Source organism: Grammomys surdaster, unplaced genomic scaffold, assembly GCF_004785775.1.
Source record: "Grammomys surdaster isolate TR1022 unplaced genomic scaffold, NIH_TR_1.0 126298, whole genome shotgun sequence".
Classification (NCBI taxonomy): Eukaryota; Metazoa; Chordata; class Mammalia; order Rodentia; family Muridae; genus Grammomys; species Grammomys surdaster.
The window spans coordinates 6,397,531-6,424,596 of record NW_021621098.1 but is presented as its reverse complement, the minus strand read 5'-3'; the positions used below and the strand labels follow the sequence as shown (position 1 = coordinate 6,424,596).

Genomic DNA, 27,066 nt, shown 5'->3' with positions numbered 1-27,066 from the left:
ATATGTATATGTACATATATATGGCACACATATATATACATACACATGTATTTATACATATATGCATATGTACACATGTGTGTCTTCTTTTCTACAGCATCACACCAAAACCTTGACATGAAGAGGCCCTTAGGTTATTGAATCCAATAAGTGGAATCCGTTGCATCTGAGTGACTTCATGTGGCATCAGGCACAGATCTCTTGCTGCAGGGTGACTTTGGAAACTTTCCCTCAACATCCTAGTAATTAGGACTGACTGCAGCTATAATTATGTGTACAGCAAGGCGGTTGCACTAATACATCTTCAAAAGGCTTTGAGTGAGCTGCTCAAAAATTGGATTGCTCTGCAGACACTGATGGAGCAGCCTGGAGAGTGGATCGTTTTCTCTCCTAAATGACTGGAGATATTCATGGTTCCTCTTCTGAAGGCAGAGCAGGCCTGAAAGGGAGACAGTAATGTACAAAGGTACCTTCTCTCAGGAGTCATGTACAAAGGTACCTTCTCTCAGGGGTCTGTACAAAGGTACCTTCTCTCAGGGGTCTGTACAAAGGTACCTTCTCTCAGGGGTCATGTACAAAGGTACTTTCTCTCAGGGGTCTGTACAAAGGTACCTTCTCTCAGGGGTCATGTACAAAGGTACCTTCTCTCAGGGGTCATGTACAAAAGTACCTTCTCTCAGGGGTCATGTACAAAGGTACCTTCTCTCAGGGGTCAGGGAACGAGGAGAGAAAGAGAAACAGAAGCAGCAAGGAGCCTTCCTGCTTGCTCTGTCAGGGTGCAGCAGAGTAAGGACAGACAGAGGTGCTGGGCGGTGGTCCCAGGCTGGAGGCAGAAGGTTCACTGAGCTGCCAATGGGAGACACTGCAGAGTCGGTGTAAGTTGTGGGTCGGCCTTCTCCATGTGTACATCTGCAGCTTTCAGCTCTAACCTAGTGCCTGCTATAGTGGGCTGGAAACAGGGTGTCTTAGTTAGGGTTTTACTGCTGTGAACAGACACCATGACCAAGACAACTCTTATAAGGGCAACATTTAATTAGGGCTGGCTTACAGGTTCAGAGATTCAGTCCATTATCATCAATCCAGGAGCATGGCCGCGTCCAGGCAAGCATGGTATAGGAAGAGATGAGTTCTACATCTTCATCTGAAGGCAAGTAGGAGAAGACTGGCTTCCAGGCAGCTAGGATGAGGGTTGTAAAGCCTAAGCCCACAGTAGCACACTTACTCCAACAAGGCCACATCTCCAAATAGTGGCACTCCCTGGCCTAGGCACACTCGACCTACCACACAGGGCTCAGAGGAGCCATTGATGTTACAGTCGTCCCTAATCCTTATGCCCTCACCTCTAACCTGAGGAAGCCATTCGACCTCTCCGTCTCCATAACTCCACTCAGAAGAGATTGAGCCCCACATATAGTTATCAAAATGGCATTCTGAGTATCTCAGCAAAGGCTTTTGGAGTTCCACAAATGGCTGATTCATTTTCAATACGTGTTTTTGTGCATACATAGATTTCATATATCCTACATAAATATTTTAGCAGTTCTTTTGCAATAAACTTCACATGCCATGCATTTACTAAAAGCTAATGAACACTTACTGTGTGTTCACAAAGTTATGTAGCCATCATTGCAATATGATTTCAGAAAACTTTCATTGCCTCCAAAAGAAACCCTGTAGTCACTGTTGTTCCCTGCCACCCTCAAATCTAAATCTGCTTTCCATCTCCGGATTTGCTATTCTGGACATTTCCTCTAGATGGATTCCTAGCTAATGTGCCTTAGAATAGCCTCAAGCTTCATTTTGTAGCACATGTCAAGACGTTATTTCTTTCTAAGACTGACTAACACCGCATTTTATTAAACATCCATCAGTTCTTGGGCACATGGACTTGTGTAATTGTGCTGCTATGAGTTTTTATGTAGACATGTTTGTATTCATCCTCAGCAATGGAACTATTGATTATATGAGGTAGCTGCTTAACATGTTAGGGTATACTTTATATGAGCTTCTGTATATAACATATATATATATGTGTGTGTGTGTGTGTGTACACATGTACACACACACATTGAAGATTACTTTTAAATGTCAATTTGCCACAACCTGTATCACTTGCAAAGGGCATCTTGATTGAGGGATCACCTAGACCAGGCCTATGGGGTTATCTGTGGGAGATTTTTTTGATCATTGATATAGGAAGACCCAGCCCATTGTGAGTAGCACCATTCCCTAGGCAAGACCCTGAATTGTAAGAATAGAGAAAGATATTTAATAGGGAGCATAGGTACAATCATTTCTCTTAGCTGTTGATTGTGAATGTGATTGTTTGAGTTCCTGCCTTCTTCCAAAATGGTGGATGATAATTTGGAATTATATGCCAAATAAACATCTTTTCTTTCCTAAGTTTCATTTGGGGGGACCCATGGCAGGGGAGATCGTGGTATTTGTTACAGACACTGAAATGACTAGAACAAATATATAGTTTTATATTATGTTTTTAAACTACAGTAAATTAAATAAACCCTACCTACTACATAGCAAAGCCTGACACGGTGGTGACCTGTGTGTTACTTAACCAACTATGCACTAATTAACTCATGCTGCAAGAGTATGTAGAATTTATGCAGTTAACTTCCACTTCTTCCATCTACTAAAGTGAATTGGGTCTTAAGATGTTTGAAAATGTTTACCACTGGTACCTACTCATCCTTGCCCAGGGGGATTATTCCCCTAAGATACAAGCAGTAGTGACAAATGACATGCCAAAATTGGCCTTGGACTCAAAAGGTCATCCTTACCTTCAGGGTTTTTCACATTTGTTTAAAGATCAAAAGAGGGGGCTAGAGAGATGGCTCCATGGTGAAGTACTGGTTTCTTATCCAGGGGAATGGGGTTCAGTGATTAACACCCACATGATGCTTCAGCCATATACTACAATTCCATAGCACAGAATATTCTCTCTGGCCTCCCAGGGCACCAGGCACATATGTGGTACACAGACATACATGCAATCAAAAAACTTATATAGATAAATAGTAAATAATTTAAATATCAAGGAACTTTAAGTTTTATAGCCATGATTAAACCCTATGAAGCAATTATGTTTATAAAGTTTGGAATTCTTTTATTTGGGTTTTGTGGGGTGGGGAATTGTTGTTGTTCCTTTGTTGCTTTTTGAGGCAGGGTCTCTCTACATAGCCCTGGCTGTCCTGGAACTCACTACATGACCAGGCTAGCCTAGAACTCAAGAAATCTATCTGCTTTTCCCAAATGCTGGGATTAAAGGCATGTGCCACCACACCCAGTCTGGAATTGTTTTAAATCTAATCCATTTCATGTTTTGGAACTTGATGTAAAACTTAGTTTAGGGTTTCCCTACCCTTTTTAGGAGCATTTAGCTCCTAAAAAGAAGTTTGAACACCAGTGTCTCAGCTGACTTATACATTTCAAGCTTGGATTTTGACCTTGTTTTACCATGGCTTCACACACACACACACACAGAGAGAGAGGGAGGGTGTGACAGAGAGAGAGAGAGAGAGAGACAGAGAGAGAGAGAGAGAGATAAGGAGTCTTGTGCATGTGCTTGCTTGCTTGCTTGCTTGCTTGACTCAGAGCTCGCTAGTTCAGCTAGTTTGGTGAGCCAGCTTGCTTCAGGGAATGCCTTGTTTTTTCCTCCCATGTGCTGGGATTACAGGTAGGCAACTATACCCACCATGGCATTTATGTGAGTGCTGGGGATTTGAACTCTGGTCTTCATGCTTGTATGCCAAGCTCTTTACCTAACACTGAGCCATGTTCTCAGCACTCCCTGATGAAGATCTTCGGACTCCCCAGAACTGTCCCACCCCATCCTGCTTCTCTTCTCCAGCTTTGACTGCAGAATTGTTCATGCTGTGCTTAAAGATTTATTGAAAGCTTGTCCATACAATGTGCTAGTCACTGAAGGAAAGACCAAATGACCCATCTTTAAGTTACTTGTAGCCAGGTGAAGGTAACTATAAGATTAGAGTCAGCCAGTGTACGTGTTCTTTGGAGGTAGTATTTCCAGATATTATAGGACTTTAGACAATGTAAAGGACAGCTTCCTGGAACAGGTGGCACTGTGCTGTGTCTGAGAGTGAAGGTGGTATTTCAATAGATGAACAGAGGATGCTACCAATTCTTTTGAACTAGGATTAGGTCACCTGGAGACTCTTACCCCTGAAGCCACTTAGGAAACTAATGCTTCAGTGCGTGGTCTCAGTTCAGCTTTTGGCAAAAAGAGAAAAGCATAAGAGGCCAAAGAAATCAGGCATTTCATTTTGCAAAAAGTTTCCAGAAAGGAGTTGACCGCTCCAAGTACCTGAACAGGAAACTCTGGGGGTGAGGGAGGAGCATCAGCTGCTGCTTAAGGCACTGCAGTCATCTGAATGACCCCCAGGAAATTAGGATTTACAGAACTCCATCAATTTCAGATTTGCTATAAATAATTGCCTGCTGTTTCTGAGCTGTCAAAATCCGTTGCTGCTTCTGAAGGCTCTTCAGAACAGAGAAAGGTCATACCAGGAGCTAAGAGGTGTTTGTGTGTCTGTTTGTATCTGTGTGTGTATGCAAGCTTCTAATGCTGGTGTCCTCACCAAAAGATGCTGCTTCCCCAACACTCAGTTAGGCCATTATCAGGCTTGGGTATGTGGCAAGAGGGACACAGAATGAAACTGGCTTCTGAGGAAATCTGGAGTTGACCTAACCATTCAACTGGAAGCCTATTCACCCCTTGGGCTCCTGGTCCTCTCCTTCCTGGAACTTTGTTCCAAGGCATTCCATGCTTCATTCTCACTGGGTCCTTCCTCCTTGGAACCTCCTGCCTACACTCTGGGCCTCTCCTTCTGGCTACACTTTGTCAATCCTTTAAGCTCCCCCTGCCCTGCCTCCTCCACACTTAGACTGTTGTGACCTTAACAGCTATTGGGGGTGCAGGATTGCCTGGCTTGGGGAACAGAGAACTTGATTCCTGGAATCTTGATATCCCTTAGAACATCCCGGACCTGTCCCGATCTACTTGGGGTTGTGTTTAATCTGCAGGGCCCTTGTCTTTACAGGTGACTCTAGTCTAAAGTCTAGTTGAGTGCTTTTTCCCTCTCTACTATTTCCCTCGTACTCTCTGACCTGTTATGTCTCCCACTTGTCACCTCTGCCACCAAAGGGGAATCCAGTATGTTCCATAGGAAGAGTAGTGCTCCTTACCCATTGGCTCCATAAGGCAGAGCTGGATCCTGACTTTTAAAGCCAATACATTTGCTTTTCCTAGTTTGATTCCTCTGCACATGTGACCAGTGTGTGTCCTCCAATTACAGGCAGGAACCTTCCCTCCTCTCTGAGTGATTTAGAACACAGCCAGTGACCTTGGGCCATCCTCTGGATTTCTTGATACTCTAAAGTATCCCAGTCATCAGGGCACATGCTTTTAAACCTTGACCATGGTGAGGCTGAGGCAGGCTGAGGCAGGCTGAGGCAGGCTGATTGCTATTGAGTTCCTGGCCAGCTGTCTCGGAATGAAACAAAACAGAATAAACAAACAATACCAACAACCCAAAAGACAAAAGCTGAGAAACTGGGCAGATGCCTTCAGAATGACACAGTGTCTTGTCTATTTGTTTCTCAACCCCTTGTCAGAGGGGTTTGAACTTGTCCCAGAGGGACTCACTATGGGCTTCCACTGACAGTCCCAGTCCACTGTGATAAAGGCTTTCCACAAATGTCCCATGTCTCATTTGCAGGGCCTAGGTGCACAGGGTGGCCTGCAGAGGCTGACAATGGACACCTGGCCAGCTGTAAATCCTGTCAAGCTGTCTGATGGAAACAGCTGTACTTGCTTCGATGACTGCACACCTTGATTTTCCAGGGTTTGGCAAGGCTGCTGAGAATCCTCGAACCAAGAATAAACCAGCCACGCACCATTTGTATTCTCTGCTGACAGTTCAAATTTTTCTTAACCCACCTACAATAACATAAAAACAGATCATATTTAAACAAGCCAGTCGACTGTTCTTGGTGTTCTGATTTTAATTTGATTTCTTTGCCTGATTCATCAGCTTAGAGACTTTTAAAAAATGGATTTGAAATCTTTTTTTTTTGGCTTGTCATAGTTTTTAAAAAATTAAAATGCTGACCATTTATTTCTTTTTTAAAAACTTTGTGATTATAATATAATTACAACATTCTCCCTTCTCTATTCTCCCTCCAGGCCCTCTCTGCCAGATTTATGGCCTCCATCTTCACTGTTATATGTGTATATGTATATACACATATAATTCTAAATGTAACCTCCTGAGTTCATGTAATGTCACCTGTTTGTATGTTTTCAGGGCTGACTGTTTGGCATCGGATAAGCAGTTGGCACACTTTTCCCTGGGGAATCCTCTTTTTTATAAAACTGAACCTGCTTTTCTTCCTTTATGAGGAGGAGCCCAGTAGCCCTTGGGAGTTTCTAACCCCCTATTGTATTTGGTATGGCTCTGAGTTCAGGAGAGTCAGCTGGAATCTAGGAGGGAGTATGTGCAGTAAGCCAACTAGGAGCCCTTTGCCCAGACAGCTGACTGGCAGCAGGGTGTGGGCTTGGCTGGGTCTGAGACTGTTGACCCAACGAACACAGAGCATCAGTGTCCTGTCAGGTTCCAGCCACCCTGAGGTTTCTTATTCTTACACTCTTGCTACTAGGTGAGTAGCTAGTGGCTGTGCTCAGTTTGGAACACTTTTGATGAAGCTTAGTATCTATAGCAACAGGACAAAGCATGCATTTTATAAATGCAAGCAAAGGCCATTTTGCTTCACAACTTAAGTCCTGTCTCAGGGAAGTGATTTGTCTTCTGCCAAAGGTCCTCTGGAATCTTGTAGCACATGACCAATATGCGTTTAACTTCCTTGCTGAGTGCAGCGCAAGCTCTGAAGGCTGTGGCCCTCAGTAGTTTAAACCCTCAGAAAAAGAAGGAAGCAATGCTACCGTTCTAGATTTGATTTTGCTTTGAGAGCCTAGTCCTTGCAAACCATCATTTTCAGAAGAGATGCATGAGTGATATCAGGTGTAGGAATATATACATCTCTGTACTTACAGGCTCCTTTCAGTAGCAGCTTCCACAGTAAACCAAGGACGAATAGCAGCCATGTGCATGTGTTTTAGGAATACTACAACTGTTTTGTAGAGCAAAGACTGTCCCTGATGCAGGGTGCATGAGCCAAGGCTGGAGGATTGTTCTCAGGAAATAAAAGATCTTCCCACATCTTACAAAGGGACTTCTCAACTGTCCAAAGCCCTGCTCTGGCTTCTAGGTTTGCAAGCCTCAAGCCTTTTTGATTGAGCTTTTATAAAGTCTTTGATTCTGTTAAGGAGCCTGGAGTCGCAAGCTTCCCTAGTTTGTCAGCTAAAGGTGGGATTTTGCTTTATCCAGTCCCACCTTTCCTCATTCAGCAGTGGAAGACTTTCCAAGAGTGGGTTCTGGGCCTTGTGAAACAGGATGCAGGCTCAGACATCCAACAATGCTCCATGATTATCCAGAGAGGAGAAGGTCAGTGGCATTCTCAGAGGAGACATTTGGGAATACCCCTCTGGCTAATGAAGTTCTGTAGCCAGCCAGGTCTGATTGAGTGCCTACTGCTTGCTGAGTCTGGTCTCTTCCCAGGAATACCCAGGAGAGGGTGGCACAGCCCTTCCCTAGGTAGCTGTGGTGGTTGGAATAAGAACAGCTCCTATGGGTGCATATTCTTGAATGCTTGGTTCTCAGTTGGTGGAACTATTTGGGAAGAACTAGGAGATGTGGCCTTGTTGGAGGAGGTGTGTCCCTGGGGGTCAGCTTTGGTGTTCTCAAAAGCCCAAACCATTTACAGTGAGCTCTTTGCCTGGTCCTTGCCAGTCAGTATGCAAGCTCTCAGCTCCTGCTCAGGTCCACGCCTGCCTTCTGCTGCCATGCTCTCTGCCATCACAGTCATGGACTTACCTTCTGAAACTGTAAGCCCTAAATAAACTATCTCTTCTGTAAGTTGTCTTGGATGTAGTATCTTACCAGAGTAATAGAACATTAAGGCAGAAGTCCTCTGTCTAGTCTAGCTTAGTCTTGTGGGGAGGTGGGGAGAGGAAGATTTCTTAATGACAGAACTCTAAGACAGATAAATTACATGCTTGGAATAGTCTTGATCACACACTAAAAATTCATGGTGTTTGTTTTTCATTATAACAACCATCTGAACAGATGTGATCATCATGTCCTCGGCTTGTCACTCATTTATGTGATTAACTAAGTTCTCTGTCCTCACTTCTTACCCCTGTGAAGAGATGACTGTGCCTTCCGATAGTGCAGACTCATAGCCAGGAATGTTGTGTAAGTGGGTTCCAAGCAGGAAGACAGGACCTCAAGGCAGGAAGTGTCTGTCCTAGCCGTTCCCCATGGTCCTAACCTGTCCACCAAGCTGGTGTTTTGTTTCCAGAGAAAACAGACCTCAGTTCTTGTTCTTCTTCTGGTTCTCTCTCTCTCTCTCTCTCTCTCTCTCTCTCTCTCTCTCTCTCTCTCTCTCTTTCTCTCTCTCTGTGTGTGTGTGTGTGTGTGTGTGACATGCATGTATACTTCACTCCCACTTGTGCTAGAAACTCACTAGATTTCTCTTTAGCCTCTGTTCTCCAGGCTAAATGGCCTGCTTTCCTTTGCTCATTGACTTTTGTAAGATTTCCATGCAAGGATGGACGAGACAGATCACTGCTCAGGGATTGGTTACAATCACTTCCAGTCCAAGTGTGCTGATACAGGAGAGTAAGGGAATTAACTGGAGTGTCATTCACCCTTGACCAGAATAGGATGTTGGAGGTGACCTTCTTTGGTGGGATCAACTGTCCTACTCATTAGAATCCCCTGGTGGTTTAAAAAAATCCTTTCAGCCAAGCCCAGACAAGTAGACTCTCTGGAAGCAGGCCCAAGTGGCAGATTTTTCAAGGGGTGTGTAGATAGGCTCATGTGGGTTGGCTTAAGGCAGCTTCCTTTTACACAAAGACACAGACCAAGACCTGGGGGTCAACTTCTAGTACATCTCAGCCTGACCTTAAATCTTGAGCCCTGGATTTCCACTCCTTGAGCAGTGCCCACTACCTTGTCTTTCTAAGAAAGCCTTTGAGCTACCCTGGCCACATATGGCTTCTGTCTTCCCCTTACTTTCCCAGAGTCACTGTTGACTAGGATGGAGAAAATAGTCACTAGGAAGCCTTTCAGATTGGTTAAAGCATGGAGCCCACTTGCACCTGGACAGTTACTTTGGATGGATGGCAACTGTTCCTGCCCCAGAAATGGGGACAAGGGCTCTCGTGCTTAAGATGCTTTAGGGATGCCAGGCCTGGGTCCTCCTCTTCCAGGTCTGTATCCTGGCCTTGTTGTCTACTGTGTAGTTCTCTTCTCTTACCCACAATTACTTCCTTTTAAACCCTCAATGTATGCAAATGAATTTATTAGAATGTGGCCACTCCATCCATCTCTAGGTGCTTGGGATATATACTGACTTCCCTGTAGAGGAGCGGTGAATGTGTAATCAGGAGTAATTTGGTTCCTGTAGGTGTATTCAGATATATAGATATACTGTCATGAGTATATGACAGTATACCTTTCCTGCTCAGAGTCTGGTATTCAGTGTGCAGTGAGCAAGGCCTTCAGGAAGCTGGCTAGCACATTAAGTGTGAACCATACTGGGGTCAATGTGGCTGGCATGGTTGGTCCTTGCTGTGATTGTTAGACAAGAAGAAGACCCATAGGTGCATGTTCAGTGTGCTAGTCATAAACATTTTGGTTTGACTTCAGCATACCATGTTTCTGCTTGCACCTTGCTGCTCTATTACCGAATATCTGTGGTTGATAAAGTAGCATGCTATTTTGATCTTTCAGCCATTGAAATATGCAAAGACCTTTGCTGGCCAACTGTCCTATGATCGAGGGGTGGTCCAGTGCTTAGCCTAGGAGACAATGCAGGGTGAATGCAGCTGGTTAAGTTGGCTGCTGCCCCAGCTACCTCATCCACACAGGCTTCCTGAGGATAGAGGGAGAGGGAAAAGGTATTACTCCATTTCTTGGAAGGCTCTAGCATGCTAAGGGGTGTGGATGAATGTGACTAGCTCATGAAATAACTCTTCTGACAGCAAACAGCGCCTCATCTTATGAAGCATGAGACTTCATTCTGGTTTGTCAGGGTGCCATGTTACTATTCCTTATAGAAGCTGCTAGTGGTTGTTTCTAGGTTATGTATCTCTAACTCAAAGAGTATTCATAAATGAGGGAACCATGCCCCCTGATTTAAAGGAACAGGTAAACATTCAAATTTGAGATTTTTCTTACCCCTTTAAAGAACTGAAGCCCTAACAGTGTCTGCCTGCTCATCTGTTTTGTCTGTCTCTGTCTCTCTGTATGTGTCTGTGTGTCTGTGTATATCTGTCTGTCTGTTTTAGTTATACTGCTATAACAAACTGCCAGAGGCTAGATGGCTTGTAAATGAATGAAATTTGTTTTCTCACACAGGAGGCTGGAAGCCTGTAATCTAGCCTGCTAACTTGGGGTTTAGACTGGTTTGTTCCAGGTTATAGGTAGCTGACTTTTTCATGTGTCTTCATGTGGCAGAAAAAGAGTGCTTTCTTGAGGCCTCTTTATAAAGGCATCAGTTCATTCCTGAGGGTTCTTCCCTTGTGACCTAGTTGCCTCCCAGACACTCACTCCCTTAATACCATCACACTGAGTGCTAGACTTTCATATGAGCCGTGGTGGTGGGGAGCAGAAAATATTTAACCTACAATAATATGCATGTGTGACTACACTTGTTCAGCTCACAAGGAAAATATCCAATGTGCTTATCTTTAAAAAAAAAAAAAGGCAAGTTCTTATAACAGTATAGACGATGTATTCTTTTTTTTTATCAACTCATAATTTTTACTTATTCACACAGGGGTTATAAATACAAAAAGGCAGGATGTGGGGAAGGGGATGACACTAGAGCGTGGGTGTTCAGGGGGAGTACAGATATCGTTCAGAACAGGGTATCGGCTGGGTGAAGATTCAGGGGACAGGTCACTATGACTTTGCCTATGATTCACTTGTCCTTATCTAAGTTGGTATTGTCCGCCAAGGCTACCTATTTACAAGGTCTATGACTACTCAGGCTGGTAAATTTCCATAAAAGCTGCCTGTTTACAATAGCTTATAGCCATCTGTTTCAATGTTTTTCCACAGAGACCCAAGATTTGGTGTTAGTATACATGTATGACAGGCCTATTGCTGATTTTAGGCCTATGGCTGATTTTAGGCCTTCAGTGTATAAGCAGGGCTGCCCCTGACATCTCTTCCCTTCTCTAAGTATAGAAGGGCCGTGGCGATTCTAATCTTGTGAAGGCGGGGATAGAGGCCTGACCTCCAGTAATTGAAGGGGTCCTTGTAATGGCTCCGTTCCCCCTGTCATTGTCCAGTGAGGCATGAGGGCCATACCCATCCCAATGTCTTTTTCCTGGAGAGGGGATACTTTTGACATCAACCCCTATGCAGTCAGGCTTGACCCTCAGGGAACCCAGAGAGATATTTTTAACTTTTATTTATATTCTCTTGCAGTGCTTAGCCTCGCAGCCTAAGCAAGAATTCAGATCGCCAGTCAGAGGGGGTTCTGGGTGGCCCCTCTCTGCTTGGTCTAGGGGCAGAAGTTCCCTCTTTTAGGTTGAGTGGAGATGGGTTTTGGGAACACCCTGGATACAATAACAACCTCATCTTGAGTCTCGTGGTCCTCCATAGCTAACTTATGATAATGAATCTGAGTAGGTTTTGCTACCAAATTATTTATCTGTTGTTTCACAGAGTTAGTCAGCCTATTTAAGGCTCAGGGACCAAAGGAAATAAGCAAAAATAACGCAATTAATGGTCTCAAGATGGGAGGAAGTAGGGTTGACAACCATGGAGAGGTTGAAAACCAATTCTTGTACCAGCTCTCATCTTTCTCTTTCTCTGTATTTTCTCAGGGCCTTCTCTGACCTTTTTCATGCTCTCTTTAACCATCCCTGTCTTGTCTATGTAAAGGCAACATTCTTCTTTAAGGGCTGTACACAGTCAAGAGCTGTACACAGTCTTTTCTATTGTAAAAGAGTAAATCAAGTCCAATAAAGTCCTTTGCAATTTTTGGAGGTCTCTTCAGACAACGAAATGAGGGGTTTCTTCAGATTAGTGATGTCAACCTCTAGCTGTCTGATGTTCTTGTCAATGGCCCATCAAAGGTCTGAGAAGTATAAGTTCGGAGGCCAGCATCTGGATTAGAACTTCTAACAGCAGACATCATGGGTGATTCATTTTTACCTGGAAAGGAAAAAGACGGGAATTCTCAGGGAGATTTCTCTTCCCTGGATGTCAATTGTTATTCATCTTATTTATGTCTGGGCCTGGCTTTGTGGGGGTATCTATTTATTTCATTAATCTTTTTGGTAGCCATTTAGCTGTGCCTTCTGTGGTATCAAACAGGCATATCAATCCTTAGCCCCATAAGAGAACTGGGTCAGGGCCATTCCCTTTAAGGGTAAGAGGGTCCTTCCACATAGCTGTGGCATAGTTTTTATTGGTCTCGGTGATGCCAGAGGCAGTCAGCAGCAGATTTGCCATGAGCTTTCAGTTTTAGAGAGTTAAAAGTGAACAAGGCATGATGGAGAATATTTGGGGGGGGCTCCTTCTGGGGGAGGTACCGTTCCCCCTCTTTTGTTTTTAAAGCCAATTTTTCAGAGCTCTTATAAAATCAGGGCAGAAGCACCAGCAGCAGCTCCTTCAGTACTCAGTGAGTCATGAAGACAATATTTAAAGATATATAAATCTATACTAATAATCTCTTTTATCAAAGGACTGTTATAGAACAGCCAACAACTAATCAGACTATATAATATATCAATTGATAATAGCTCCTTCTACTTTTTGTGAGATTACTCCTCTTTTGTCAATTAATTGTTGAGGGAAATTAGGATTTACATCTTTCTTGAGAATATTAAACAGAGACTTAAATTCTCTTGTGGAGAGCTTAAAATAAGATCTTAGTCAATTAACATCTCCTAGAAACTTTTGAAAATAATTTGAAATAAGTAAATTCTCTTTTTTTTTCCAGACCCATTATCTGTTTTTTTTTAATTTGATATTTTATGTATTTACCTTTCAATGTTATCTCCTCTTCCATTCTCCTCCAAAACCCCTTATCCCATACCCCTTCCTCCTGTTTTTATGAGGGTGTGCTCCGAACATCCTCCCAGTCCCATCTCCCTGCTCTCGAATTCCCCAACACTAGGGAATCCAAACTTTCGGGGACCATGGCCCTCCACTTCCACTGATTAGATGATGTATTCTAACTCAACATGTTCCAAACATTTTTTTTTTTCCTGAGTGGGAGAACTGGACTAGATGTAGCTTGTCTACAGAAGTGCCACTGGAATCTGCACTTTTGTGGACCAGCTGGGCTTTGTAGGACAAGCACCTAGAAAGTAGTGGAGGAGCCTGGGGGAGTAGAGCAGCTCCTGAGTTCAGGTGGCATTTGACCATTCTTCCTTCTGCCCCTATGAACAGTGTTCCCAAAAGATGAAAGAGCTTGGGGGATTTCAGTGGAATTCCCTAGTGGTTCTGTAGACTCCCGTTTGAAGGTCAAGCCTCTAAAGAACAAGAGTCAAGTGCGGGCCAGGCCAACAGTCATATTGGTTAAGCCAGCGGGCAGACTATCTTCAGGGGATGAGCCTGGCTGTGGCCGGGGTTGTGTCTGCTCCTGAGTAGTGGCCACAGAGCTTGCAGAGACCTGCTAAGGGTGACTTCAGGAGGAAGAGCAGTCCTCAAGGGGCACAGTGGTCACATCATATTCAGCAAAGCACTCTTCAGCGTTCACCCCAAAATGCTGTTCTACAAAGCAGGGCTCACAGCTCAGAAGGACTGGGTGAGACTTCTGGTATTTGTGACTTATATCTGCTTGTGGCTCTGCTGTATCTAGCAGCTGTTTAGGTGTGCACCACTATGAATATTTTATTTCTAGCTTAAAAGCTTTGGAGTGGCACCAGAGATACACCACTCTTCTGCTGACAAGATATGGCAATAAGGCAGGGCATGGAGGTGGGGTGGGCACCAATTTTATAGGTGGTGAGAGTATCAAAAGTGTCTCTACTTTTCAGGGAACCCTGTTGAAGAGAAGCATGGATTTAGTTAAACACAGGTGGATTTTGGTGCAGAATTGGGGTGACTCTGCTAGTGGGGACTGGAGGAAGAGCCAGAGCTTAAATAGTCAACCTCTTTATTTCCATCTTAAAATATTTTTCATTGTTTTCAATTATGTGTATGTGTGAGGGGGTATCTACAGAGGCTAGAGACTTCAGATATCCCCTAGTCTCACATAAGAGCTGGAGACCAAACTCAGGCTGCAAGAGCAGTATGCATTCCAGCTGCTGAGCTGTCTTCCAGCCCAACATCTCCAGTTTTAAAGATAAGAAAACTAAGGCTCAAGAATTAAGGAGCTTTCTAAGATTCTAAAGCCTAGGTGTGCCTCTTTGCGTAATTATGAGCCTTGCGGATGGAGGTGGGAGCATTTATTCCTGAGATGCAGTGGGCTGCGGTGTGCTGTCATAATCCCAGCCTGGCATTCTGGACCAGCCAAACTCAGAATTCCTCCAGACTAAGGTTCATCTGCCAGACTTTCTTTAAAGACTAACTGGGATCTTGACACTATATCTTAACAGATGGTACACATGCTCAGAGACATAGCTTCAGGATGCTGTCATAGAGGTTTCCGCAAGCTGAGCTCCTGGAGTCAGTGTTTGTATGTTCCACCAATGAATTGGCTACCTTTAAAATAATTTCTGTACCTTGGGTTCCCAAGTAACAGGACTGCATTTCTGATAGTTGTGGCTGACTGTTGATGACTTGCCCATATTCTGTGGATAGAGAAGATCATTGTTACTTAACCACACAATGAAGCTGTGGGTCCTCTATGTTACCAAGACAATGAGGGTCATCTTAAGAAATTAGTTAATGCAATTGGCAAATGAGGATCTGAGACAACTTAAACTAAAACAGTTTATAGTTAAAGAAAAAACTGGTTGTACAATGTAGGGGAAGGTGTCTTTGTATATTCCATTAACCAGCATGATAGGCCATGTGCCCAGAGGCCAAGAATCTTTGTCCTAGTAAGACATCTTTGCCCTTGGGGGGGGGGGGAAGTATGTAGTTTTCCTGAGGAACAGTACCCAGGGTTGTCCGTACATACATCCACATACATGTGTGGACAGACTTGGGTATATAAATGATTGAATATCTTCCCACTCATGAAAAGAAAGGACCATGGACAAATTGATTATCCATAATTTCTAAGTTATCAAACCCTCCCTTCCTCCTCCCTCAAATCCCTGGCTGTGAAGTGGTCTTCATTTAGATAGATTTAAAGTTACCACCAACTCTTCCCGGCTGTATCTTAGCAGATGTTTTGAGTTAACTAGGACTGCTTCTTATTTCAGCCTGGCAAAAGAAACTAGATTGAGGGCTTGGGCAGGTGGTATGCAGCTCTTCAACAACCAAGAAAAGTTATTGTTTTGCATGATCACGTTGAATATTCATTGTCTCTGGCCTCTGAGGATTGTCCTCAGAGAATCATTTGTTCCCAGTTCTCTGGAAGTGTCATGGGCTTCCCAGAGCTAACTTTTTAATAGTATTCTAGTGATCTTGAGGTTTTGAATGATAAGATTTGAGGTCAGGAGTAGAGAGCTCAGGTGGTAAAACACTTGCCATGCAAACAAGAGGATCTGGGTTCGATACTCAGCACCCATGGCAAAAGCTGGGCAGGCTGACATGTACCTGTGATCCAGGTGCTCAGGAAGAGGAGACAGGAAGCTCCCCAGAGCCCACTGGCCAGCCAGCATTGCTGAATCCATGAACCTCTCAGTTCCAGTAAGATATCTTTGCCTGAAAAAAAAAGGTGTGTAGTTCTCCCGAGGAATAGCACCCAAGGCTCTTCTTCAGTCTCCACATACATGCACCCATGAACACGCAAGGACAAACACAGGTACACAAATGGTAAAATATGCTTTCAAAATTGAATATGCTTCAGTTCCTAGGGTCAAATGATGACTATTTGAATTCTTAACAGTATTACTAATGCTCAGGAAACCTCTCAGTATCCCAGTGGTCCTGTGTGTCATAAGCAGCATCTAGTCATTTTTTTGTCGTGTGGAGGTAACTGAAGCTCAGAGCAGGTCATCCACTTGTGCAGTCACCACAGAGGACCTGTCCTTGAGGGGTGTGGTTAAGATGCAGGCAAGCAAGATGGGCCTGGCGTCACTGAAGGCAGCTGTTGTCTAAATTTGTTGTGTTTTGCTTTAATTTTATTTATTATTATTATGTGGGGGGTACGGCAGGTGCATAAGTGCTCATGTAGTCGAGGACACATGGCCGTTAGAGGACGTTCTCCCATCCAGGTGGAAGTCATAGAGTGGCCAAGCCATTTCACCTGCCTCCCTTTCTTCCTTTTCACATTTTGTATATTATCCGAGATCCTATATAATGGCTCCATTTCCCTCTCCCCATCCTTTCCTCAAAATCCTCCCATGGAGCCCTCCATGTTTGCCTTCTAAGTCATGGTCTCTTTCATCATTAATTGTTGTTTCATGCATATTTGTGTAGGTATATACATATATACATAAATAGAGCCTACTTGGTCTATAAAGTGTGCATGTTTTCAGGGCTGGCTACTTGGTATTGGATACCAATCTGTGTTCTTTAGTTGCCTATAGCTCTTTGTGTAGGTAGGGTTGAGCCCTTCCCCGCTCTGTCCCCCACATCCATTGGTGTGCTTATTCTGCGCATGTTCAGGCAGTCATGGTGGTGAGACTTTATGGGAGTAGCTTCTGACATTCCTAGGAGACACCGTCTCACAGAAAACTCCCTGATGATCTGGCTCTTACAATCTTTCTGTCTCCTCTCCCACCATTTTCCCTGATCCTTAGTGTGTCTGGTGTTTTTTGTATCCATTGGGACTGGGCTCTGTGGGACTGCATAAGGGTATTCTGGGTCACGGTTGGGCAGTTGCCTAGAACCCCCAGACTCTGCAAGAGAACCGGCAGGAGTTCGGGGCATTCCAAGAACCCAGGGTCCTGAAAAACAGTCTGCTCTCCAGTCATGTAGGCCGGCCATTACAGACACTCCCAAAGTGCACAGGTAGAGGGTGTGACTAGAGGCCTCAGGGCCTAGGGATTTACATACTAATGAAGGCCAGAGGGCAGAGCAAATTAAGCGTGCCTCCCCAGATCCTCCCCAGATCCTCCCCAGATCCTCTCCCTTTCTCCCTCCCTATATAACTCAGGACTGCCCTGAGTTTTATGGGAGTATGCCTAAATCCATCCTCCATCCGCCATGACAATAAACCCTTTTGGAACCAAGGACTTCCTCGTGTTATTGGGGCCTGCCGCCGTCAAAGCCTCCAGGCCACTGGAACTATAGACGTTCCTCCTGCATGTGGGACCCGCCGCAGTGTGGAAACCCACTGGGACACCACAGCTGCAGCCTCTAATTTTCCCCACAGGGCTCCACAGCTCTGCATTTTGATTGGTTGTGACTTTCTGTAGTGATCTCTGTCTGAGGCAAAGAGAAGTTTCCTTGGAGGGGGTGAGGACCACACTTCCCTGAGAGGACAAGGGCAGATGTTTAGAGTGGAGGCAGGGATTATACTATTGTTTTTTTTGTTTTGTTTTTTGTTTGGTTTTCTGATAGTTACAGATTTATACGGTTATTTGATCAGTTTTATTGTACACTATTAACCTCTGGTTTCTTTTTATCTCTGTAGACGTCGCCTCATCTCCCAGAGATCATCTTTGGAGACCCTGGAAGATATTGAGGAGAATGCCCCTCTCAGGAGGTAAGTTTTCCACGCTTCATGTATGTTGTATATGTTATAAGAACTGTTAGTACGCAGATGAATTTTTTAATTTTTGATCTTCCTAATTAAATTTTAAAAATAAACATTTGATTCCCAAGGACAAAGAATTCTCAATGTGGAACCCCGACCCTGAAGACATGTGAAACCTAGACACACCTCACTAATATACTGGAGCGGGCCAGTCCTACAGATTTGGTGGCTGTTTTTCTTGTGGTTGCCTTTGTGGCCAATACCGGGAAGGCTAAGCCTCTGGTCAAGCTAAGCATCTTGCCCTGTCTCAACCCCAGCCACCCTTTGCATATTAAAAGTGGCTGTTTATGGAAGCAGGGCCCATATTAACCCTGGTATTATACAGCACTTAAGATCTTAGGCCTCACTCTCAGCACGGAAAGCAACCAGATCTTCTTAGGAGGTGACCATGACGTCATTCCCTAGCTAGTTGCTGGGGCAACCTGGTGAAGATCATTGCAAAGGCTCCCTTGGGTTTGAAAACATTCCATTCCATTTTCCCTACTGGATTAGAAAAGTGCTGGCCAGGCACATTTTTGGGATGACAGCGATTGCCTGAGACTGGCAGGTTTCCCTCCCCTAATCCCGCCCTCTCTGTTGGCCCACATCTGTGCAGAGGTCTGGCTAGGCTTTCCTTGTGAAGAAGAAAACATGTACATGTTGTGTCTTCTCCCTGCAGCTGGCAAGGGAACGGTGTGTGGTTCAGACCTTTGAAAGCAGGACGAGACAGATGTTTGGGCTTCATTGAGGACTTTGAGGTAGACAGCAGACAAGAAGGCCCATGGAATGCTGGAAGCTCCCGTAGACTGGCATCCGCCCTTCCCAAACCTGCACCTGTGCCCCATCTGCTTGGCTGTGTCCCAAAACATAGCTTCCCCACCACCACTACCCCCACCCCCGGGCCTGGGAAGTGCCACTGTGGAGGGCAGAGTGTTATCCTGAGATGGTTCCTTGCCAGTCTGAGAAACAGGACTGAGCAAACCCAGATGTCAGGTGACTGAAAATCTAGTTACTGACATCATCAGGAAGGGCAGGGTTGGACAGGCTGGTCTCTACTTTTGAAGTCTGTCCCGAAGGCCCCAAAGGACATGTTCTGTGAGGCCGTTTCCCCTGTAGGCGCCACACATCAGTTCCATTAAAGCACAAGGCAGGGAACTGGCTTTAGTCCAAGTAATTTGAGCGTGGAGGAGGGAAAACAATGCTTTCAGGTGGCAAGAAGTGGCTTTGGCCTTAGAGCAGTAAGGTCATCTGTACCTGAGCCTTCCCCACACCCCCCACCCGAGCCTCCCCTGCCCCCACCTCCACCCCCTTTCTCCACCTGCAGCAGACAGAGACAGACAGGAGGATAGAGGGCTGAGAGGATATCTTTCAGGTGCTTTCAGAAGCCAGTATTTCCAGTTGTGTGGCAGCTAGGGGGTTCAAGACAGAGCTGTTGTGTCCCTAGGGAGTTAGGGGGCTGAGGGAGACTTAGGCACCCTGGTACCCCTTTAGCCTCCTCTTACAATTTACCCAGTCGGGCAGCTAATTCTGCTTCAACTGACTTCTCCCAACTCTTGGTTACAGAGTCTAGTCCTGACTTCAGAGGAAGTGTGTGCAAATGTAAACATCTGAAAGGAACCTTAAGTCAACGTAGTTTTAGAAGTCTTTAATCCCCAAATGAACTTCAAGAGGAAAACAATAAATAAAAATTTTAAAAACCCAAAAACTTCTCGGGCCAATGAGATGCTCAGCCCTAATGGTCTGAGTGATCCCTGGACCTTTGGGTTGTCCTGGATCTCCACACAGCTGCTGTGTGGCCCATGTGTGTCCCATCAATCAGTATGTATGTACGCACATACATACAAGCAAAAAGGCAACAACAACAAACAAAGGTGTTTGTATCTACTTAGAAATGCCTTGTTCCTAGGAAATGAGCTGAGAAAGGGTGCTAGTTGGAGTGTAGGCCTCACTTTGCATCAGGTCAGCCTCAGTCTCCCACTGTAAAACTGAAGGGCCCAAATAAGCTGACCTCTGAAGACTTTTCCAGCCTATGACAGAAGTCCCAGTAATGACACTGAAATGTTCTGGAAACTCTGGGGCTGGGAGTACCTGAGCCTAGCTTGCTTTTAAGGTTAGCGTATAAAACAGTTGCCTCCAAGGTGCCTATTAAAACTTTAGCATAATTTAAGTATATCCTCTAATCAGTGCTAACAAGGAAGAGCTAATCTGTCATTTAATTAGTTTTTAATTTATTTGTATCCCAATTTAATTTTGCATCACACAACGTGTATGCTTTTAAATGGGAATTTACATGGCAATGCAGGTGGCTTTGTGAGTTCCTCCTTAGCCTGATCTGGTGTCACCTGAGACACACCCCCCCCCCCCCCCACATTCCAGTTTCCTTGTCAATTGTTGCTAACAGTGTTCCTGAAGCAGGCATTTGACTCCCTGGTGGTTTGGCTGAATGCTTTTTTAAAAGCAGCACAGCCAACAGCTTGCTGAATGAACCTTAGGTCATGGGACAGCTTTGGGACTCTGGCACTGACATCCTGTTAATGCCATTCCCTCGCACATCACCTGCACACCCAGAACTCCAGCAGTGCGAGGACTTGAGGAGTTTGGTGGTCACTGGTAGGACATTAGGACATCTTTTCAAGGTCCCTGGTTGGCCTGCTGGGGCCATGGCAGCGGGTGTTGGAGCTTCTACCTTTGAAAATCATTATTTCTGCATGTCCTTACCCAGCTACCACTCAGCCACCTGTGGCCCTTTTGCTGACTCCCAGCCTACATGGCAGCCCAAGGAATGAGGGTCCCTCTGTGTAGGCACAGGGCAGGGGGTGGGGGAGTAGGAACAGCCCTGGTTTTTTCCCCTTTGTTCTGTAACCACCTCCCTAAGTTGGGAGGATCCAGGGCTTGTCCAATGACAGGTTCCAGGAGCTTACCCCCTGATTCCATTTAGCTCTTGGCCTCCTGCCTCTCAAGACTGGTTAAAGCAAGTTCTGGTTTGGGGGTGGGGCAGTGAGGAGCCAAGGACATTCTCAAACCTATGGCCTACCCAGAACCCTCTGTTTATTTATGCTTCAACTATTTCTTTCTAAGCAGCAACCCCATGCTTCTTGAAGCTTCTAATAGAATGGTAGTTATGTGTTTTATAAAACCAGGGATATGTTTTATATAGGGTACAGTGCGGTGGGTGGGAGGGGTTGCCTCAGTGGGCCTATGCTGAAGCATTCCCTCCCCCTCGCCCCAGGTACCAGCCTTACTTTAGGTGTAGTATAGAATGGGTGTAGTTCAGAATAGAGTTTATTTGAGGACATGGAAAGGGGAGTTGAGAAGGGAGTAGAGGCAAAGAAAGAGAGGGGACAGAGAAGGACAGAGAGAAAGAGAAGAGGAGAGGCTGACAGGAACATGGGGGAGGGGGGAGGAGAAAGTGATGAGAGAGTAAAGGGAGTTAGAGAGAGAGAGAGAAAGAGAGAGAGAGAGAGAGAGAGAGAGAGAGAGAGAGAGAGAGAGAGCAAACAGTCTCTTTTATAGCAAGCCAGGCCTACCTGGTTATTACTAGGAAACTGTTGGGCAGAGCTTAGAAGGAATGCCAGCAGGTTGGACCCTTCAGTAGACCTTAAGCGGTCATTTCTGGAATCAGCATGGGGGCAATTTGGGGTTCTGGGTCTGTGTTACTCTTGAGCCCTAGAACTAGGAAGCCTGAAGTCTATAAAGTAGGACAGAGCTCATGGGTGCAAATGTGGCTTCTGCCTGTTCTTGATTCCTTCAGGCAGAGCTCTGCAAGGCTTCTAAAAAAACAAAACACAAAACAAAACAACAACAACAACAAAAACCTTCCATTTAGAGCTATGAATTCAGAGCCTTTAATAAAAGCTGCTTTTTGAGAAATGTAGATACTCCCCCCACCCTGCTCGTAGTCCTTGAAGTCTGCATATGCCTCTGTATGCAGTTGTGTGTTAAGTACATTCATTCCAATGGGTTACTTGAGAGTTTATGAAACACGCATATATGGAGATTGGAAGTGTTGGTGGTAACTTAGTTGGGAGCCTATAAACGACCTATAGGGTCAGGAGCCATAAGTCAAGGTTATACTAATTTCAGGGTTGAAGGCTTGGAGGAGCATGGCCTCTGCTGAAGTTTCCAACCCTACGGTAATGGACAATGAGGAGAAACAAGCCTTTCCTGCCCTGGACACATAGCCCATGGAGGGGCTTTACTAGTGAATATCATCAAAATACACATCTGCCTTGGCTTGGCCTCTGTTGGATCATTTTAGTGGGATTTATTCAAATTAGGTTGTGTTTTATTTTTAAAATACATTGTGATCTGTACTCTAAGAAAGGGCTTCCAGAAAAGCTGGTGTCTGCTAGAAGGGTTGGTTAGGGCAGATGGGGATGGACCAGGCCTGGCCTACTGCCGTGGAGGGGAGGAGTGAAGACTGGGATCGCTCTGTAGGTCTAGAATGCTCCTTGTTCCCCAGTCCAGTTCCCACATGTGCCCCACCCCATCCCACTATAACTTTATCTCTTGTGGAGCCATCCCTTACCCCTCCACCCCCTCCACCCCCTCCACCCCCTCTACCCACTGTGCTGCAGCCTTTAGACAGAAGAGACTGAATTCAGATGATGTCCCACCCAGAGCTCAGCGTGGCTTTGGGAACCTGCACACTGCTTTTCCAGACCTGTGTTTGGAAGCAGGAGGTTACGAGCATCCTCATCCTATAGCAGAAGCCATAGTCAAGAAGGACTTAAGTAGATGGGTAGACAAAATTCCAGCCCCTTCGTGGTGGGATTTTCAGCTTTGGTAGTAGTGTCTGTTTGGTTTGTAAGGTAGGATTTACCAGGTTATTTCAATAGTCCTTGTCCACAGTAAGCTTCCTGTATCTCATGGTCTGTGGGAAGCACAGGGTGATGCTGCTTGCTCTCGGGAATTTTTTTTTAATTCAGGTCACTTTGGTTCAATAGATGTTTACTTATTAAAATTTATTCTGAGGCAATAAAATGAAACAGCAACTAGCTAGGTCCTGATTCTCATTCAGATTTTAAGCTGTGACTTCCCAAGTGCAGTCAGGAGTTGGGGCAGCTGTCCAAGGTTTTCAGGCCAAATTCCCACTGCAGAAGGAATATGACTCAGAGCTGTTTTCAAAATGAAATTTGCATGTTATCCCTCTAGCTCTAAATCTCTTCAGTTTACAACCTTCAGTTCCCTTTACCCGTGTTGATTTAGGATCTTTCTTTTGGATGACAACAAAGACTGATGTCCTTGGGATCAACTTAGGTTATTTTATTGTAATGGAGGACAATAGTTTTCATTAGCTAGCTTTTTAGAGACATCTAATGTTATCAGTGTTATCAAGGAAATTGTCTGTTGTTGGGTTTTAAAGTTTCTTGCTCCAGGCTGTTTGTCTTCATTAGCACCCACCCCTCTCCTGCCCGCCTCTGGGTGACTCATGATGCCTGTCTGCTCTCTTCTTCCTGTCTTTGTGTGTCCATGTCTCAGTTGTCCAGTGCAACTGATAGTATTTTTTAAATGACCTTTTTTGTTTGTTCATTTTCTTTTTTTCAGATGTCGAACACTCTCAGGTTCTCCCAGACCAAAGAATTTTAAGAAAATTCATTTTATCAAGAACATGCGACAACACGATACCAGGAATGGCAGGTACCACTCCAGCACAGAGCTGCCCGGGCTGCTGGGGGCGGGGGAAGGGGAGGGGATGACCAAGAACTGCCGGGAGGGAGGGCAGAGCTGAGCAGGGGTAAACCTAAGCTTTCATAGCAGATACCACATCCCCTGACATCTCCACCCGACTTCTCTGGAGTCACCCAAAGGAATCTGGAGAATCCATGTTCTAAAAACCTCTTGAGAGGCTTGGACCAGCAACTAACTATGTTTTTGATAGGGCACAAGTATGTTTTAAAGAAAACAGTGTCCAGAGAAACAGTTGTTTTCAGCATTGTTGGATTTGTTTTCCTTGTTCAGCAGCTGTTTGGGCTGGGCAGTAAAGGCTGCCAGACATGCGACTGAACATGGCTTTGTCTGTGGCATAGGTGACTCTTTAGGAGGGCAGAATCTCGACTTTGGCTGTTTCTGGGCTTGCTGGCATCTACTGGAAAGCTTTCTCCATCCATTCATTGAATAACAATTATGGTTGAGCGTATACAGCCTTAGTATTAAGCCCCTGCAGAGGATAAGGAGATTGGAGCAGTCGTCAGCATGCCTGTGATTGAATGGCTCAAGTCCATTCATCTGTGGGCCTGATGTCCACTGACGTTCCCTCCTCCCCCGGTACTTAGGGATGGCTCCTCTTAGCTGACATGCTGTCCCAGAGCAGAGGGCCAGGCCCACCTCATTTGATATAATTTGTAGAAGGCTGCATGGTCTCACTAACACTCCTATTCTTACAAAATGAAATTGTTGAGCAGACAAATGAATTGTCTCAGTAAGACTCACTAAAGCCCAGCATCCCTGTGATTCTGAGGGTAGAAAATGCAGTTCACATCTTGTGGGATAGCACTAAGGAGTAGATTTTTAAAGGCCTACCTTTTTAAGGCTTATACCTATTTCTTTTTGAGCCTTATCAGGCGAAGAAGCATAATTTTATAACAATTGCGATAGTTCCAGGACAGCAAGCACAGTTGAGGTAGCAAATACTTTGTGCAGACTTCAAGTAGACTCTCCCATTACAGTTCCCCAGCCAGTGTTCACTGGTCACTCTGAATGTTTTCACTCCGATGCGCCCTGTCACTTCAGTGAGCCACATTCACCACTTTGGTTTTCTTTGAGCCTGTTTCTAGTGCCATTTTTAGTTTTTATTTCATTTTTTTTTTGTTTTTTTCCTGTTATTTTTTTCAACCATAATATAAACACAGAAAGGCTACATTCCCCAAAAAAATCAATGGCAAAGGCCAGAGACAAATCTAATTAAAAGGATTCTGATTTCAGTCCTGACCATCCAAGCACAACATCAGAAAGTCCCCGGATGTGGTTAGGCAGTGAAAGGACGTAGTGTAGCTGATAGAGGATCAATAGAATGAGGTTTCTAATTTACAATGTGGAGCTGCCTCCCTCTACACCCTACCTAGGAACCGCAGTAACATTTACAGTCCAGGAGGCTGCAGGATCAGAAGTTCTGATAGTGAGTGATGAGCCAGTATCAGGAGACTCAGCTTCCTGAAGATCTGGGATGGGTGGTAAAGGTGGAAATCAGACCTGTAATCACGGGCTGTAGGAGTGCTTGCTCTACCTGCTCAGGTGACCACAGGAAAAGGCCACTAAAGTTCCCTTCCACCCAGGAGTTATCAGTAACAAAACTAGAAAGGAATATAGGAAGAAAACTGGATTTCTCAGGTAGGAGAGGGAAACTGGTTGGGGGTTGAAGAACGGGAGGAGGTGGGCTGACCCTTCAGAAAGCAGAACAGCACCTTTGCCTGGCTGCAGGAAGCACAGCAAAGTGGATATACCCAGACACTGAGGTGAGTTGCAGGCCCAGCCAACTGGGTTGTGGGATCTCGAGTCACGTGCTTTGAGGGAGGATCTGTGTGGGACGTGTTTCTGGTGCCCCTGCCTCAGAAGGGTGGGTGTTTGGCTCAGGCCCCAAGCAGGCTCCCACTTGAGCGATACTGATTACTGCTCTGGCATGGTATGTTCCTGCTCACTGCTGTGCACAGTTTTCAGACCTCCTGGTGACTTCCCATAAGTGCATAGCCTAGTTTCTCAGTCTACAGTGCAAACCTGGGCCCTTGCTCATAAGACTAAGCTAGCAATAAGTTTTGACATAGAAATGAGAGAAAGGCACCTCCAAGCTGAGAACTGTATATAATGGAAGTAGTATTGTAGCTCAGAAAACAAACAAGCATATAGCTTGAACTGATCTCATCATTTCTAGTATTCCAGTGCCTGCTGAGGAACAGCACCCCTCTGTGACACAGATGGCCTAGCTGGCCTGTGAGGTAGTCAGAAGCACCACAGAGAGAAGCATGAGGTTACCGTGACGAGATCATATTTGAATTCTGATAAATTCTGTGAGAGGTTTTTGTGTGAGGAAAAAGCGCAGAGGAAAACAGAACTGAGCTTCTTCCTGCAACTGTGAAAGTTAAAAAAGACTGTCCCCTGACACAGATCCCAGGCCAGCCTCTAAGAAGAGAGTAAGCCACGAGCCCTCACCTGACCCCGCAGGTGCTTGCCCCTGGAAGGTGAACGAAGTGTGAGGAGACATATTGTTTTCGGTCTCTCCCACACAGGAGACAGGTTTGTGCCCCAGCCCTGGGGAGAGGGAGTCATTTTGGGTTTATAGTAGGAAGAAAAAATAGGTCTAAAAATCGGTCCAGACTAAAGCATGGACTCTTGTGGCAAGGATTATGTGGCCAAGTTGTGACTATCACGAGGTGGAACTGTTTTCTGGGTGACAGGCTTGAAGGGGTGAATGTTTTATTTTATTAACTCAAACTCAATGGGTAACCCAGAATGGCTGCACACAGCTTAATCCCAGCATCCAGGAAGCAGAGGCAGGTGGATGGATCTCTTTTGAGTTCCGTGCCATCCAGGGAAACATAGTAAGACCTCAAAAACCAAGAACTTTAATAGCTAGCTGAATGTGGTGATGCATGCCTGTAATCTCAGCATTTGGGAGGGAGGGCAAGAGATTTACAAGTTTGAGGCCAGCCTGAGCTATGTAGGAGTCCCTGTCACAAAGGCTGCAAATATGACTTACTGGTATAACATTTTCCTAACATACACAAGACCCTGAGTTTGATGCCCAGCACTGGGGAAAAATTAATAACCCCATGATTTGTTGAACACAAGAGTATAGATGCCTTTTGAATGAGTTGTAGTCATCAGCTCTAGAACTCAAGGAATGAAAAGAATCAGAAATCCAAATAATCAGGGTTGGGCCTGGAGCTTAGATCTAGAGCACTTGCCTAACACATATAGCCATGGGGTCCATCCCCGGTACTACAAAAAAGCAGAAAAGTAACGCAAAGAATGATTTTTATAAGGAAGCCATCCCTCTCTTGTTTGTGATAAACAGAGTAATGTCTGGCTACTAGGGTGTCTGTCCCCTACCTCTACAGCTCCTCACAGACAGCTCCTCACAGACAGCTCCTCACAGACAGCACCATCACAGACAGCTCCTCACAGACAGACAGCTCCTCACAGACAGACAGC

General features: G+C 45.1%; 1 protein-coding gene across 3 annotated transcripts in view; it reads left to right on the top strand.

Moving 5' to 3' along the window:
- Window positions 1–27,066, top strand: part of Cables1 (Cdk5 and Abl enzyme substrate 1) — a 126,968-nt gene that overhangs the window by 51,513 nt on the left and 48,389 nt on the right. For all 3 annotated transcript variants that reach the window (XM_028759488.1, XM_028759487.1, XM_028759486.1), the window contains exons 2-3: window positions 17,818–17,889; window positions 23,467–23,559. In XM_028759488.1, the coding sequence (XP_028615321.1) occupies window positions 17,818–17,889; window positions 23,467–23,559 (165 nt within the window). The remainder of the gene's footprint in view (window positions 1–17,817; window positions 17,890–23,466; window positions 23,560–27,066) is intronic.